At 45.9% G+C, this 14,039-nt stretch overlaps 1 protein-coding gene and 3 long non-coding RNA genes across 11 annotated transcripts in view; 2 read left to right on the top strand and 2 right to left on the bottom strand.

Moving 5' to 3' along the window:
- Window positions 1–466, top strand: part of LOC308482857 — a 46,190-nt gene extending 45,724 nt beyond the window's left edge. The window contains exon 3 of the long non-coding RNA XR_013989466.1: window positions 338–466. This is a non-coding gene — a long non-coding RNA (uncharacterized lncRNA). The remainder of the gene's footprint in view (window positions 1–337) is intronic.
- Window positions 1–14,039, bottom strand: part of KIF1B (kinesin family member 1B) — a 134,647-nt gene that overhangs the window by 17,865 nt on the left and 102,743 nt on the right. For all 8 annotated transcript variants that reach the window (XM_081015959.1, XM_081015960.1, XM_081015961.1 and 5 more), the window contains 9 exons: window positions 8,733–8,851; window positions 7,483–7,568; window positions 7,242–7,371; window positions 5,579–5,741; window positions 5,069–5,159; window positions 4,666–4,784; window positions 3,956–4,011; window positions 1,448–1,556; window positions 388–454 (listed from right to left, as the gene is read on the bottom strand). In XM_081015959.1, the coding sequence (XP_080872085.1) occupies window positions 388–454; window positions 1,448–1,556; window positions 3,956–4,011; window positions 4,666–4,784; window positions 5,069–5,159; window positions 5,579–5,741; window positions 7,242–7,371; window positions 7,483–7,568; window positions 8,733–8,851 (940 nt within the window). The remainder of the gene's footprint in view (window positions 1–387; window positions 455–1,447; window positions 1,557–3,955; window positions 4,012–4,665; window positions 4,785–5,068; window positions 5,160–5,578; window positions 5,742–7,241; window positions 7,372–7,482; window positions 7,569–8,732; window positions 8,852–14,039) is intronic.
- Window positions 461–10,051, top strand: LOC308482828. The gene is made up of 3 exons (XR_013989436.1): window positions 461–614; window positions 3,087–3,283; window positions 9,978–10,051. It is a non-coding gene; the product is annotated as an uncharacterized lncRNA (long non-coding RNA).
- LOC308482821 lies at window positions 9,199–14,034 on the bottom strand. The gene is made up of 2 exons (XR_013989423.1): window positions 13,415–14,034; window positions 9,199–13,042 (listed from the first exon to the last, which is right to left on the bottom strand). It is a non-coding gene; the product is annotated as an uncharacterized lncRNA (long non-coding RNA).

Genomic DNA, 14,039 nt, shown 5'->3' with positions numbered 1-14,039 from the left:
TGGTGGGAGCTGGAGTTGGAAGCTGAATGCTGGAAGATTCAGGGCAGATAAAAGAAACAGCTTATTCGCTCGGCACATAGTTAAACTATGGAACTCACTCCCACAGGGGGCAGTGACAGCCACCAACTTGGAGGGTTATAAAATAAGATTGGACAAATTTATGGTGGATAAGGCTATCAATGGCTAGTAATCACAATAGCTATGCTCTACAGCCACAGTGGGAGGTACTAATGCTTCTGAATACCACGTGAGAACAGGATGCTGGCCTGGATTGGCTGGCCTGATCCAGCAGCCTCTTCTCATGCTCTTGTATGATAAGATGTCTTTCTGCTTACAGACAGAAGACCTGGCAATTTAGCAGACCCTCAGATTCAAGCATCGGAGTACCTGGTGAAGCAAAAACGTCCCCTGGCAAGGTAGACCTCCAGTGTGGTCAACAATAGCAGGAATGTATCTGCAGAGGAGAAAAAGGAGAGTGCAAACACCCAGATGAGAGAAAGAAGAGATACCTGCATAATCAGAGAGATCATTTAACCAACCTTCCTTCTAAAGGATTCATGGGAAACAGCATCCTAACAAAAAACCCATACAATGGCCTACACCTCAAAAATAAGGTGAGGCAGCCTCTTCTCCTCTCACAATTACCAGAAAGGGGGAGGGTCTGAAGACCGTGATGAGAACCGGATGTACAGGACTGCATTGCACCACAGTAAAGCAAGTCACAATTCAGCACCACAAAGAGCCAAATTCTACCACTTGTCTATAAATAATGTGAATTGTGCCATGTGCATGCCCTCTCTTCTTTTGCATAATTTGAAATGTTGCTAGCCATGGAGAGGGCACAAGCAGAAATGCAGGACTACGAGTCCACACAACTTCAACCCCTGGAAAATGTTAAGGCAGTGTTTCCCAGGAAGCGGTCTCTCATGTTCCCGCAGGATCATAGTAGAACAGCCCCCTGCAGATAGAAAGGGTTGTTCAAGCTATTCAAGCATTCCAATACCCATGTGGCTACCAGGCTAGCTTCAAGGCTCTTGTCTTAATTTACAAGGCCCTTAACAAACTGAGTCCAGGATACTTTAAGGACTGCCTGATTCCTTATATCCCTGCCCAATCACACTGAGGGCTTAAGGAGTCACTGTTTGTGCCCACCCCACAAAGGCTCGGACACACAGCTCACATCCATCAGGAGCCATAAGTTCAGAACAGTGGGCTGAATTCTGCAGATCTCCCTCCCAGCTGATATCAGAATTCCCTATTGAACTTCAGACATTTGGCTTAATTCAGCAGCTATTTTAAGTAAGCTTTCTGATTTTACAATAAACTTCAATTGATTTTCTCTCTACTGTAATCTTATGACATACTGCTTAGATACGACGATGTTAAGCAGGATATATACACTGTTGGAATAAAACAAACACAGGAGAGATGATGAGGCGGAACTCACTCTCCAGTCGGCTCCAACTCGCTGATCTCAAACCAGACAAGGAGGTCGTATTTGGTCACGCTCTGTCCCAAGTTGGGCTTACTCACTGTGTTGAGCTTGGTAGCTGGGACTGAAAGAGAAAAAGGCCAGCTTACAAAAACTGCACAAGGCAATAGGAAGGAGAATTCCTTGGGATTATTACCAATGGGTCACACAATGACTCAGTTCACATGTCATAGTAAACCATGGTTTACTTTGATCACACCTAAAAGGGTCACACTGGATGGAAATAAACCACCACACCAACTTAGTGTCACCAAAACTCAAACTGGGGAATGTGGCTTGCTTTCCTCCAAATAAACCATAATCAGTAAGCCTTAGCTACAGAATGTGATTTGTTCAGACCTAAACAAATCATACCCATGGTTCATTCATAACATCAAACTGGTGGGTGTGGTTTGTTTCTTTCAAGCGTTAGCTGGGAGGAGTGAAGTGGGAACTATTTCACTTCTGTACAGTAAAGCTATGGTTTATGGCTTACCAATACATGAAAATACAGCTACTGTCAAGGCTGTCAAGCCTGAAACTGATGCTCCAGGCTCCACAAAAGGATTGTGCCCCAATCTGAGGTGGGTTGCACCATGGTATTATTATACCACCAGTACTTTCCTCCTTGCCGTTGGAGTGAATGGACAAGGCCGTTAATTTCAATGCATCTACTCTGAGTAAAGTTTAGTAGGATACAGTCCTTAATCCCCATAGTTACAATAACTCTACAATGAAAAGGAAGAGAAACTAAGGATTCTAATGAGGTCCTGTAGGATTCACAAGACTGTACCACAAGACTACCACCACAGAAATCCTGGAAAGGCATATATAACTGCCCAATGCTGGCCTTTCCCTGGACACACCACCGATGGATGCAGAAAGGCCAGGGAAAAGGTAAGGAGGGGCTGTTCCTACATCTATCACAGACGGCATCCGGCTACTAACCATCTCGCTTGGGGAAGCGCTCGGTCTGACAGCTGGGGACAGGCAGAAAGAGGAAAGGTGGCAGCTGGTCGGCCCCATCCTGGAAAGCTGCCGCGGCAGAGGAGGCAAGCACGTTGGCGTGCTCGGAGAACGTGTTCAGCACATGCACGTTTACATAGCCAGACATGAGATACCTGATCAACTCAATTTTTCTCTCATGGTCTGGAAAAGGCAGTGGGAGGAGGATGTGGCAAGTAAGGGATGAAGGGCCAGCAGGCAATAGGGAGGCAAGGAGGGGAAAGGGACAGACCAAGGAGATTGGGAGCAGGAGAAGAAGAGGGGAGAAATGAACACAAGAAGTCAACATGCACAACCAAAATGAAAAACAAAGAAAGATATGGGATTGTTGCAGCAAGCTTGGGTCAGTGAGTTGTTAGTGAGAATGGGGCTATGCGGATGAGGAGGAAGCTAGTCTTTAGATAAATCAGCATCTACTAAATATTTTGAGAAATTGTTTCTACAATCTGCATTTGGACACCACTTAAGATATTGTAACCAAATTTTGCACAGTGGTTCCCAAGATCTAGAAGGTTTTCATATATGTTTAGATACAACCGGATGCCATTTTGAATCAAGATGGGCAAACTAAACCTTTCAAAACTGAACTGATTTTTTTGGTTTCTCATAGTTCCTGAGCATCACCGGATAGAAGGCTGCTATAAATAAATAAAGCAGGCTGAATTACGTGTCTGGAACGGAAGAGTTGCTTACTCAACCAGCCCCTCAATCCTTAAAAATACCTCCCTGGTTTGGAATATGAACGGAAGGGGACTCTCCAGGATTACAAACAGACGCTCATCAAAGGCAAGCAAGGTCTACATCCAGGTAGTTACATAGGGAAGTTGTAGCAAATTTAGGTCTTCTTGTTCCCCGTCCCTTTGAGTCGAAATTGACCAACATAAGTACCGTATTTTTCGCCCCATAGGGCGCACTGGCCCATAGGATGCACCTAGTTTTTTGGGGGTGAAATAAAGGGAAAAAATTTTATTTCCCCCCCCAGCCCCCAGAACAGGCTGCTATCCGCAAGTCGTGGGAGAGCTGCGCGACTTCGCGCAGCTGTCCCGCGGCTAGCGGAGAGCTGCGTGAAGCCCGAAGCCTGGGGCGTGCTGAGCTCAGCTCTCCCACGGCTAGCGGATAGCTTCCTGAAGCCTGGAGAGCGAGAGGGGTAAGTGCACACCGACCCCCCTCGCTCTCCAGGCTTCAGCGAAAGCTTGCATTCGCCCCATAGGACGCACACACATTTCCCCTTCATTTTTGGAGGGGAAAAAGTGCGTCCTATAGGGTGAAAAATACAGTAGATGTCGGCAGGTAGGATAATAAATGATTTTGTGGGCAAGAAACTTCTATAACAAAAAACAACAGTAAGCTGGGATTCCCTCAGGAAAATGGTTCCATATTCTAATTGATTCTTTTCTTATATTGCAGGCTGAAGAGAGGTAGGCAGTCTCCCATTTTACATACACTAACAGAGACGAGTCAGTAAAAAGTTGTTCTTACCTGGTTTTGAGAGAGGCATGGGGGGAGGGAAGTATCGGCGGGATGGCTGTCGGGGGCTGTGGAGAAAGGAAGCAGGTTAATCCTCCGGAGCTCCTTCCCTTCCCAACCCTCATTGTAATATGGTGCTAGATTCAGGAAGGTAGCCTTGCTGGTCTGTCACAGTCAAAATAAATAAATAAAATAATAATAAAATTGTCCAGTAGCACTTTAGAGACCAACTACGTTTGTTCTGGGTACACTATAAGTTATTGTGTGCATGCACACTTCTTCAGATATTCTTCAGGTAATATGGTGGTTACAGACCGGTCTCATGCTAACCATACAGCTGGCTTTAGCACTACATTGTGGCAATAATCTCTCTCCCCCTCTACCCCCTAAATTCTTCTCTCTGGAAGGGGGAGCAAAATCAGAATTGAAAATACAGACACCAGAGTGCTGCACTGTGTTAATTCACAAGGCGGCACTATAGCAGTTGCACGTGAAACTTACTCCACTTCCCCTAGCCTTAAAAAGCCGTTTGAAGGCTAGGAAAAGGAAGAGAATAAGAACTGCTATACTAGTAGTGGCAAAGGAAGGGAGAGGAAGGGAGGTAAGCAGAGTGAGCGGGCGGGTGGCCAAATGCTTCCCTACGGAATTATTTGCAGATCCAGGCTATCCTTTACATTTTTTTCCCATTCTGACGTAATCAGAGGACATCCATACACAAATACCTGTTGAGATCCTGTCCCTGAAGATGGAGCGGATGTTGCTGATAATGTCCAAAGACTTCAAATACTATAGGTTTCGTCTTGATGTATTCTACAAAGGATTCTGTCACTTCCACAGAAATCTATCAAAAGAGACAATAAGCACGGCATCAGTCTGGCTTTATATGTCTTTGGCCAATCAAAAGCCCCAGCCACTGCATCTGACAAGAGATGGATGGCTTAACTCCATTTGGAATGTATACAGGGTCTGTTCCAGCTACAGCTTTGTCACACATTCTCATTAACTACCCCATTACAGAAAACGTCAAAGCTGGGCTACTCTGACTCCCAAGAGATAGAACATGCCCCCCCACAACAGTGACAGACCAGGAGGTCACCCATCAGAAGCAGACCCACTTCCACTTACGTTCTGGACGTGATAAAAACCAAGAGGCGCCCCTCGGCCATTGTTTTTGAGAGGCTCAGTAGAGAATGCTTCATCATGTCGATGCAGAAAGCTAGGGCGACAAAAATGCAATCCAGTTTAGCAAAAGAATGCTTTGTCACCTATTCTGGAAGGTTGTCCTGAAGAGAACTTCATAGTTTAAAAAAGCCTTCATAGTTTAAAAAAGTTCCCCACCCCACTTTTGCAGGAAGTTTGACAAAGGGGTCAAAATGCTCATTAAAATATGCTGTTGTCCCAACCTCAGGAAAGTTTGCCCACCCTCCTTCCATACTAGTTAGAGAGCTTGAGGAATTGGAAGCAAAGTCAAACAAGAGGCTCTGGCTAGTAAGCCACATTCCTCTGTGTGTGGACCCCTGGAATGGGTTAGGTTCACCCTTGCACGGCAGTTCCCAAACAGCTCAGAATTTCCAAAACAATGACTAAGACTCTGACCTACAGATACTGCTGTTGCTCACTGCAGGTGAAACTTACTTGAATTGGCAGAAGATGTCTGCATATTCCGGGAGGATGCCACTGGCTTGCAGCACTGTCACCCGGAAAGTAAAGACGCTTCCCAGTTTTAGGTGGTCGCCAACTTCTTCGGTAAAGCCTTCCATGGCCATCTTGCCATCCAGCAACGAGCCAGACTTCAGGTCTGAAAAGGGGGGAGGATTGACTCATGAGACAGTCAGGGTTTCCCTGCTACTCAGTGTTGTGGGGCGCTTTCCCCAAGCAGCTGCTCAGAACGGCATCTGAATTTCCCAAGATGCTTCAAGGACACAGGAGGCTGCTTCATGCCAAGTCAGACTATTTGGGTCCATCCCTGTACTGACAGCAGCTCTTCAGGCTCAATGTGGGATGGGAAGGAAGGAAGCTACACCCCTGACCCTGACCAAAAGGTCCAGTCGTGACCAACTCTGGGGTTGCGGCGCTCATCTCACTTTATTGGCCGAGGGAGCCGGCGTACAGCTTCGGGGTCATGTGGCCAGCATGACGAAGCCGCTTCTGGTGAACCAGAGCAGCACACGGAAACACCGTTTACCTTTCCGCCAGAGCGGTACCTATTTATCTACTTGCACTTTGACGTGCTTTCGAACTGCTAGGTTGGCAGGAGCAGGGACCGAGCAACGGGAGCTCACCCCGTCACGGGGATTCAAACTGCTGACCTTCTGATCGGCAAGTCCTAGGCTCTGTGGTTTAACCCACAGCGCCACCCGCATCCCTCAGGAAGCTACACACCCACCTCTAAATCAGGGTGCCCTCCAGATGCTGTTGATGTCCCAACTCCCATCAGCCCTAACCAGGTATGGCCAGTGATCAGGGATGGCAAGAGTTGTAGTGCAAAAACATCTGGAGGGCCACTCGTGCCCCTGCCCTGATCCGCCTGCCTTGCCTTCCCTCCTCTAGTCCCAGAGCCTTCATAATGGATCTGCTTTCAGAAGAACTATGGGGGACCTTTTGGCCTTTGGGGTTGTCATATAAAAAGACTGCAGGGCAGGGGGAGGTATGCTAGGTGCTAATGTTATCAGCTTCAGGGCTATTTTTAGATATGTCTTGATACTTTTACTTGAGGTTTAGGTTCACACAAATGGCAATGCATATTTTTTAAATCAAGAATTAACAGTTCACTTAAGTGTTGTAATGATAATAAAAAGTATGTGTTGTTATTGTACTGCAGAGTTTAGGCCAGGGATGGTGAACCTGTGGCCCTCCTGGATGTTATGTGATACCAGCTCCAGAAGCCAGCAAGGTCAATGGTCAGGGATGATGGAGGCTGGACTCTAGCAACAACTGAAAGGCTGCAGGTTCCTCATCTCTGGATTAAAGGCTCCTGGGAGCACCATCTAGAAAGGAGGCTCCTTGCTGTGTCTCTTCATGAGTGGCTGCATTGGCTTTTATTAACACTGATTAAAACCAGGCCCTCCAGATGTTCTTGAACTCCAACTCCCATCAGCCATAGCCAGTATGGTCAAGGATGGTAAGGGGTTGGACTCCAGCAACATCTAGAGGACCACAGGCTTCCCATCTCTGATTTGAAGAGGGGGAACCCTAGTCTGCCTGGTCCGTTGTTGTTTCGATCCTGCACTTAACCCTAAATTCAATGTAAAGTCTCTGTTTACCCTGTCCCACCTTTCCTAAGAGCTGCATCACTCACCCATGTCATTCATTCTGTTGATTTCCTCAGGAGGTGTGATGACCTCTGAACTCTGGCCCTGACCTTCTACAATTCGCAGTTCCTCCAAGGACAACCCAGAACGGGTCATCGCAACCGACGTAAAGTTGCTCTGAGCAAACCAAAAGGGAGAGAGGAGCGATAAGTTAGCTTTCTGTCCGCTTTCTACACCAGAAGGGACAGGAACACACAGATACAAGAGCTCATTTAAGTTGCGGGTTACCTTGTTAAAATACTCGTTATCAAATGAGATTTTAGCGGTGCCCGACTGCCGAACACCAGATCCATAGTCAGGGGCTTCTTCGTCAGCTAAAAGAACAAAACATAGGGAGGAATTCAACATCATGTGATTATGATTGCTCCATCAATGTGAGCATTTTGGCCTTCCAGGCAGAACATCTCCCCTGTCCCCTGCCCAAGTGCTGTTTTAGAGGTTCTGCTAACCCCCCAGAGTTAATGGGAGGGTGCATGGGGAAACGAGAGGGAGGAAGCCCCACTGCACTAGTGGGACTGGTTGAGCTAGCACAACTATTTACTTGAATCCGGCCCTGGGAATGGATACAACAATCAGATGAGCAATTAGATTTTCAAAGAAACTATGGCAGGCCCTTTAAAAATGTAGAATTCAGCTACTGGTTTACAATACTCTGCTATTCAGATGATCTTGTTCATTTTATTTATTATTGCACTTATTGCACAACTTTCCTCTAAGGAGCTTGGTTCTTCCCACACTCCTTTTCGTTCTCACAATAACTCTGTGAAGTAGGTTAGGCTGAGAGAAATTGACTGGCTCAGTGAGTTTCATGGCTGAGCAAGGGATCTGAACCCAGGTCTCCCAGGCCTCAATCCGACACTCTAACCACTAGTCCGCACTGTATAAATAATTTCACAACCCTAGAAAATATCTTATGTTATTCCTATGTTATTCGTTACTGAAGGACAGAGATTTGAACTGAGCTACCAAAGAAAATCAGCCACCGTTTTCTTAAGTTTGGCGCAAAGGGGGGAAGGCAGCTTCTGTGTTCAGCGTTAGATGAATTGTTGTAAACCAGGAGACCACAAGTAGGGTGAACTGGAGAGGCTCTGTCACTGGCATGGGATGGCAAAAGGCAGGGACAGGGAACCTCAGGCCTCTCTGTCTAGCCTTTGGGGCTCTAACCAGGACACACACAACACACACCCTGCTTTGCACCCTTATTGGTCCACTTATGCCTGGCTAGAATCTGCCCTTGAACCCTGATCATGCCTCTTGATTGCCTGGAGGACAGGCAGAGAGGGGATGTACAGGTGTGTGTAGAAACAAGATGATTGTATAAAGGTAAATGAGCACCCTCTGCTCCACCTGTTTCTGATTCTGGGAGGCCCCCAGAATCATAGAGTTGGAAGATTGGCAAGAAGGGAATGTGGCCCTTGTGCTGAAAGAAGCTCCCGTGAGGAATCATGGAAGGGCAGAGTGTAAGCACAGCACCTTACCAGCTATAGCTTGGACTGCCACACGCAGGAATCCACGCACTTCCCCTTTCTCACTGACCACGGCCACTCTGTGGATGAGTGGGACTGGGTAGAGAAGGTTGCTCAAGTAGACAAAGGCCCTGGGGGGGTTAAAGGAGGGATATTATACAGAAGCACAAACATTAGAACACCACTTACAAACTGAAGCTTGCACTTGTCAGCCTGAACAGGCACCGTATTAGGTTTTGGAATCTGCAAACCAGTTTCAACACATTTGCATCAATGCATAAAAACTCAACCAGCCACTCAATGGTAGTGAGTTAGACATGAAGATGTTGGTTTATCAAAGAAGATGCTTGAAATGGAAGAGAGCTATAAACGTGGGGTGTTTTTTTAGCCTATTAATAACATTACTAAGGATGAAAGCTTTATGAAAACATTTCAAGTACACCATGAAAGTAAATTACAGGGGGTTTTTTGGTTGTATTTTTTTAAAGTGTTCACCTTTATTCACAATGCATTCTAAACAGGCAGAAGCACTTTTAAAAGGAGAAATATGATGGGGCTTAATATTGATCTCATCCTTCCATGTGTATTTCAGTGATGTTGCCCAACATCCAAGAATGCCTGTGTTCAGACAACAAGCTAAACCATAGTTTAGTGTGATGAGAAAAATCTGTGGTGAGTGTCAGGCTCACTACACTCCCTCCTACCCTTCCTGCTTATGTTAACTTCAAATAGCTTCTTCTCAGAATGGCTGTAGCTCAGTGGAACAGCATCTGCCTTGTATGCAGAAAGATCTCCAGGGAGGACAATACTAAGCTAGATGGGGCCAAGTCTGGCTCAGTATACAGCAGCTACCTATGTTCCTATCTACTTGGACTGTAGCAAACTGTGAGGGGGAAGCTTTATATGCCATAACTGGCTAAACATACTCAAGTGTGAACAGGAATAAAGGCCAGGAAAATATATACTGTAGGCTAGTGGCTTGCAAGGTATTAGTCTATTCTGCCATCCCCATGCCCTTTGCCCCACCAGGCAGACATATCCTGAAATGAAAAGAATGTGAGCGATGTAAAATGCATGATTTTATATAAATATATACATAAATTCTACAACAAAAATGACAACAAAATGGCAGTACAAAAGAAAAAGAAAATAATAGATCAATAAAGCGCTAGGAGCAAAATGAAAACATGGAGAACAGAAATAGCCGCAACTCAGCACTGGAATAAATCAGTTAAGGATCTACTTCATTTTTTCCAGTCTGCTCCAAAGAGATGGAGACTCCTGAATATGCCAAAAGGGAATGTTGTGTCATTTGTGAGCTTGTAAAAAATGCAACATTTCTATTAAATCAAGTCTGGCTTCATTTTCACTCCCAGTGGAATCAAGAGAGGTTGTACCAGGTAAGAGATTCAACGAGTTACTATGTCATTATTGAACACCAGGAGTGAATAAATATAAGCTTTTAAAACACTTGCCTCTCATGTGGTAGAACAAGCTGCAAATTAAGTCTCCCCCCATCTCTTCACCATTTACACTTGTATACCCTTGCAATTGAGGGATCATCCAGATCATATATCTTTCAATGAGAATTATTTCACCTGCCCTGCTTGAGCAATGGCAATGCTTCTGAGGGTTGTAGCCTATGTTCGTCCTACTCAGAGCAGACTCACTGAAATGAATGGCCATAACTAGCTTAGGCCCATTCATTTCAATGGATCTTACGCGAGTAGGACTTTGTTGGATACAACACTGAGGTTCTCCCACACTTGTCAACTCTAACACCGACTGCCCCATGGAATTCTCAGGGATCCTTAAAATCCCCCTGCCTGGGGGGTTCTCTGCATCGGTGGTGGGGATCAAGGATGCAGAAGCCCTCCCTGCAAAGAAAGGTGGATATATGCAACAATGAAGCTTCATTTTCCAAAGCACATTTAAACCTCTCTCATGGCAGCACACAGTTCATCTAAGGCCTTTTAAAACGTTGATAATTAAAAGCTAAGTGGGACCTGCAACAAAATACTGCAGTGAGGGATGATCCAGTTAGGGGCTCCAGACAGTTAGCGCCTCCTCCCACTGTCCCAATCTTCACTGGGCTGTTGGTTGGGGAGCGGGGTTTGCAGAGAAGAAGCTCATCCTCTTCTATTCTCCTCGCCCATAAAAATATTTTTGTACATCTGAAAAATGTGGAGCTCTCCTGAGCACACTGACACCTTCTCGTTTTGAAGGGGCTGCATTTTGGCTCCGTTTCCATCCTTACTCAGCAGCTGAATTTTCTATTAGGAGAACTGATGGTGCTTAGAGCCATGAGGCTATGCACTCAGAAAAGGAGATCTAGTTTTTGTGCCTCCACCCTATTCAAGTGTTTCCCAGCAGCTATATGCATTTTCATACACACTTCTTGGCTAGAGAACTGCACCGCAAGATTCAGAGAAGTCCAAATTACAAAGGATGGAAATTTCAGTTCAAGTACTGTTTTGAAAAGCAAAAATTAAGTAAGTTCGCCTTTAAATGTGAACTGAAATTCTCCCCGAACACCTGTGCTTGCCCGCTAGATGTTGTTGTATTCCAACTCCAAGCAACCTCAGCAAGCCCAGCCAAAGGCCAAGGATTATGAGAGTTGTAGTCCAACACCACCTGGGTCACAGAATCGTCATCACTTCTTTAAGGTAACAGCCATGACTATGATCTTTGCAGCAGGAAATTCCATGAAATTACTTCTGCACTGAGTGGAAGAACCTCCTTCCATCTGCCAACTTCCTTCAAGACAATTTTAAATCTAATTTTATTTACGGCAACACAGCAGCAGACTGAAAAAGGGGTGTGGGGAGCTATATTAGCAGAAAGGTTGGTGAGGCAGAGTGGCATATTCACACACAAAAAAAAACCAAATGAGAAATAAAATTTAATATGAAGATTTGTATCAAAACATAAAGACAACGGAACTCAAAAGAATGATAATGGTGGGTTGCTGTTGTTTTCTTTAGATAAACACAACATCATTTCAAGGATTCTGAGAAAATGCTCCACAGCCGCCACCCCTTTCCACCTCCCCTTCCAGCTTTTAAACCCAATGAGAACATCAGGCCTCCACGACAACCCAGCATGCCAAAAGATATGGCCACAGGGACTAGCTCTTTCATTTTGAGCCACAAGATGGCAGCCAAGGCACACACATGCGAAAATGACTGATTTCAGCTGTAAGGAGCCATGGGTAACGGTGTGTGATCTGAAGGCTCTTTATTCCCTGAGGCCAAAACAGAACTGGAAAATAAGGCATCAGGGAATGGGACAGATAGGAGCGAGAACCGTATTCATTCAAATCCTTTTTCTTCCCCACCTACCACAGGCCAACTTTGACAGGTGAGTGGGGCCTCCCAGCTGTTAATTATCTGATGTCATGACAACACCAAGCGACCATTTCAAAGACGCCCCTATGAAGATACACTGCCAATTAGTTGATCAGCAGTTGTAGCGAGCTCCAGGGTGGTTCTTTGGAGCTGAGTTTTTTTCCTGCCGAATGCTGGGCATTGTTTGGGAAGAGTGGTCTCATGGGCCAAATATGGACCTATGCCAAAACCAATTTGGCCCACAGGCCAGAGGTTCCTCACCCCAGGGTAGGCCCTCACCATTCCAAAAGAGGGTTCTTGATATTGTGGTCTCTATGAAATAACAGCAGAGTGTCTCAGCTAGACACAGGGAACCCAACCTGAAATCCTAAATCCATGCAGCTCCACTGGATTCATTGGGACTAGCAGAGATGGGGGGAAAATGCATTGCCAGGGTCCATTCCCCCAGCTTGATTATGCAGTTCAATAAGGGTATCTTGGGCACCACTATCACTGACCAATCAAGCTCACAGGGGTAAAAGATATAGGAGCTCAGTTCAGATACGACACCAAGGAATGGTTAAAGGAAGCTTAGCTATGGGTCGGTGTGATGCCTGAATTGACAAACTATGGTTCATTATCAGATGACAATACCAGAAACTATGGCTTGAAGTGAGTTTGCAAACCACTGTTATGCATTTCCCCTGATGCAACTTCTGAACTGACAAACTGTCATTACAATATTGTGCTGCTATGCCTAGCTGTAGGGCTTCTGAGCTGAGAAATAGAAAGCTGTTCCAAACCATGGTTCACCTGCATATTTCAAACCTCAAACTATGGTTAGAACAAATGTTTTGGTGGGGTGTCTGGGTGGCATTAGTGAAAATATTTTTCTGCACCAAAGAGACATAATTTATCTTCTGCAAGTAGAGAGAAGGAACTACAAAGAACACTGTAGCTTTAACTGCTGAATACAAAAGCCCCTCTTTTGTCCTCCTCTAATTTCTGAAGAGGGATGCGGGTGGCACTGTGGGTAAAACCTCAGCTTGCCGATCGCATGGTCGGCGGTTCGAATCCCCGCGGCGGGGTGAGCTCCCGTCTTTCGGTCCCAGCTCCTGCGCACCTAGCAGTTCGAAAGCACCCTTAAGTGCAAGTAGATAAACAGGTACCGCTTTATAGTGGGAAGGTAAACGGCGTTTCCGTGTGCTGCGCTGGTGCCGGCTCGCCAGAGCAGCTTCGTCACGCTGGCCACGTGACCCGGAAGTGTCTCCGGACAGCGCTGGCCCCCGGCCTCTTAAGTGAGATGGGCGCACAACCCTAGAGTCGGACACAACTGGCCCGTACGGGCAGGGGTACCTTTACCTTTACCTTTAATTTCTGAAGACTTCACCAAGTTTGCCCATACCTTGACACTCACTAGCCTTATTTGCATGTCACATAGAGCATGGCATGCCACTCAACCACCTCCCTTTTCTCTCTGCTCTCCTTGGAGCTGGAAGTAGCAAATCAGGTGCACTGGGCTTAAGGTGACATATGAAACAACCAATAAAACCTTGGGCTAACCATCATTGCTTGTTTGGAAATAAACTAACCATGAGCATTGGCTCACACTTCACAGCAAGTCAAGGCTTAGGGTTTGTTGCTCCTGGCCCCACAGAGGGCAGAGCAAAGTGGGAGCAATTCAGCATCATACATTTAGTATGCTGCTCATTCATTACAAGTCCTGGTTTTATCACTTAGCGAGACATGTGGCCACAATAGCCATGGACTAGAAACTTGGTACATAGGACTAATGTTGGATTGAAGCTGAGAATCCTGACGCAGAATTCATAATAAATAACATGCCGAAACTACATTATACAACTAGTGGAGGCCTGGATGCACGGAGCTCAGAACACACCCATCACCCATGGCTTGGCTTGAATAGCTCTGGCACCTGCAGTCCAGGGCAAGAGCTAGCCCCCCTTGGCCATTCTTACAGTTAACCTCACCA

The sequence above is a fragment of the Podarcis pityusensis genome (assembly GCF_964106645.2).
Source record: "Podarcis pityusensis genome assembly, chromosome: 8".
NCBI classification, from domain to species: Eukaryota; Metazoa; Chordata; class Lepidosauria; order Squamata; family Lacertidae; genus Podarcis; species Podarcis pityusensis.
This window is presented reverse-complemented; position numbering and strand designations above follow the sequence as displayed.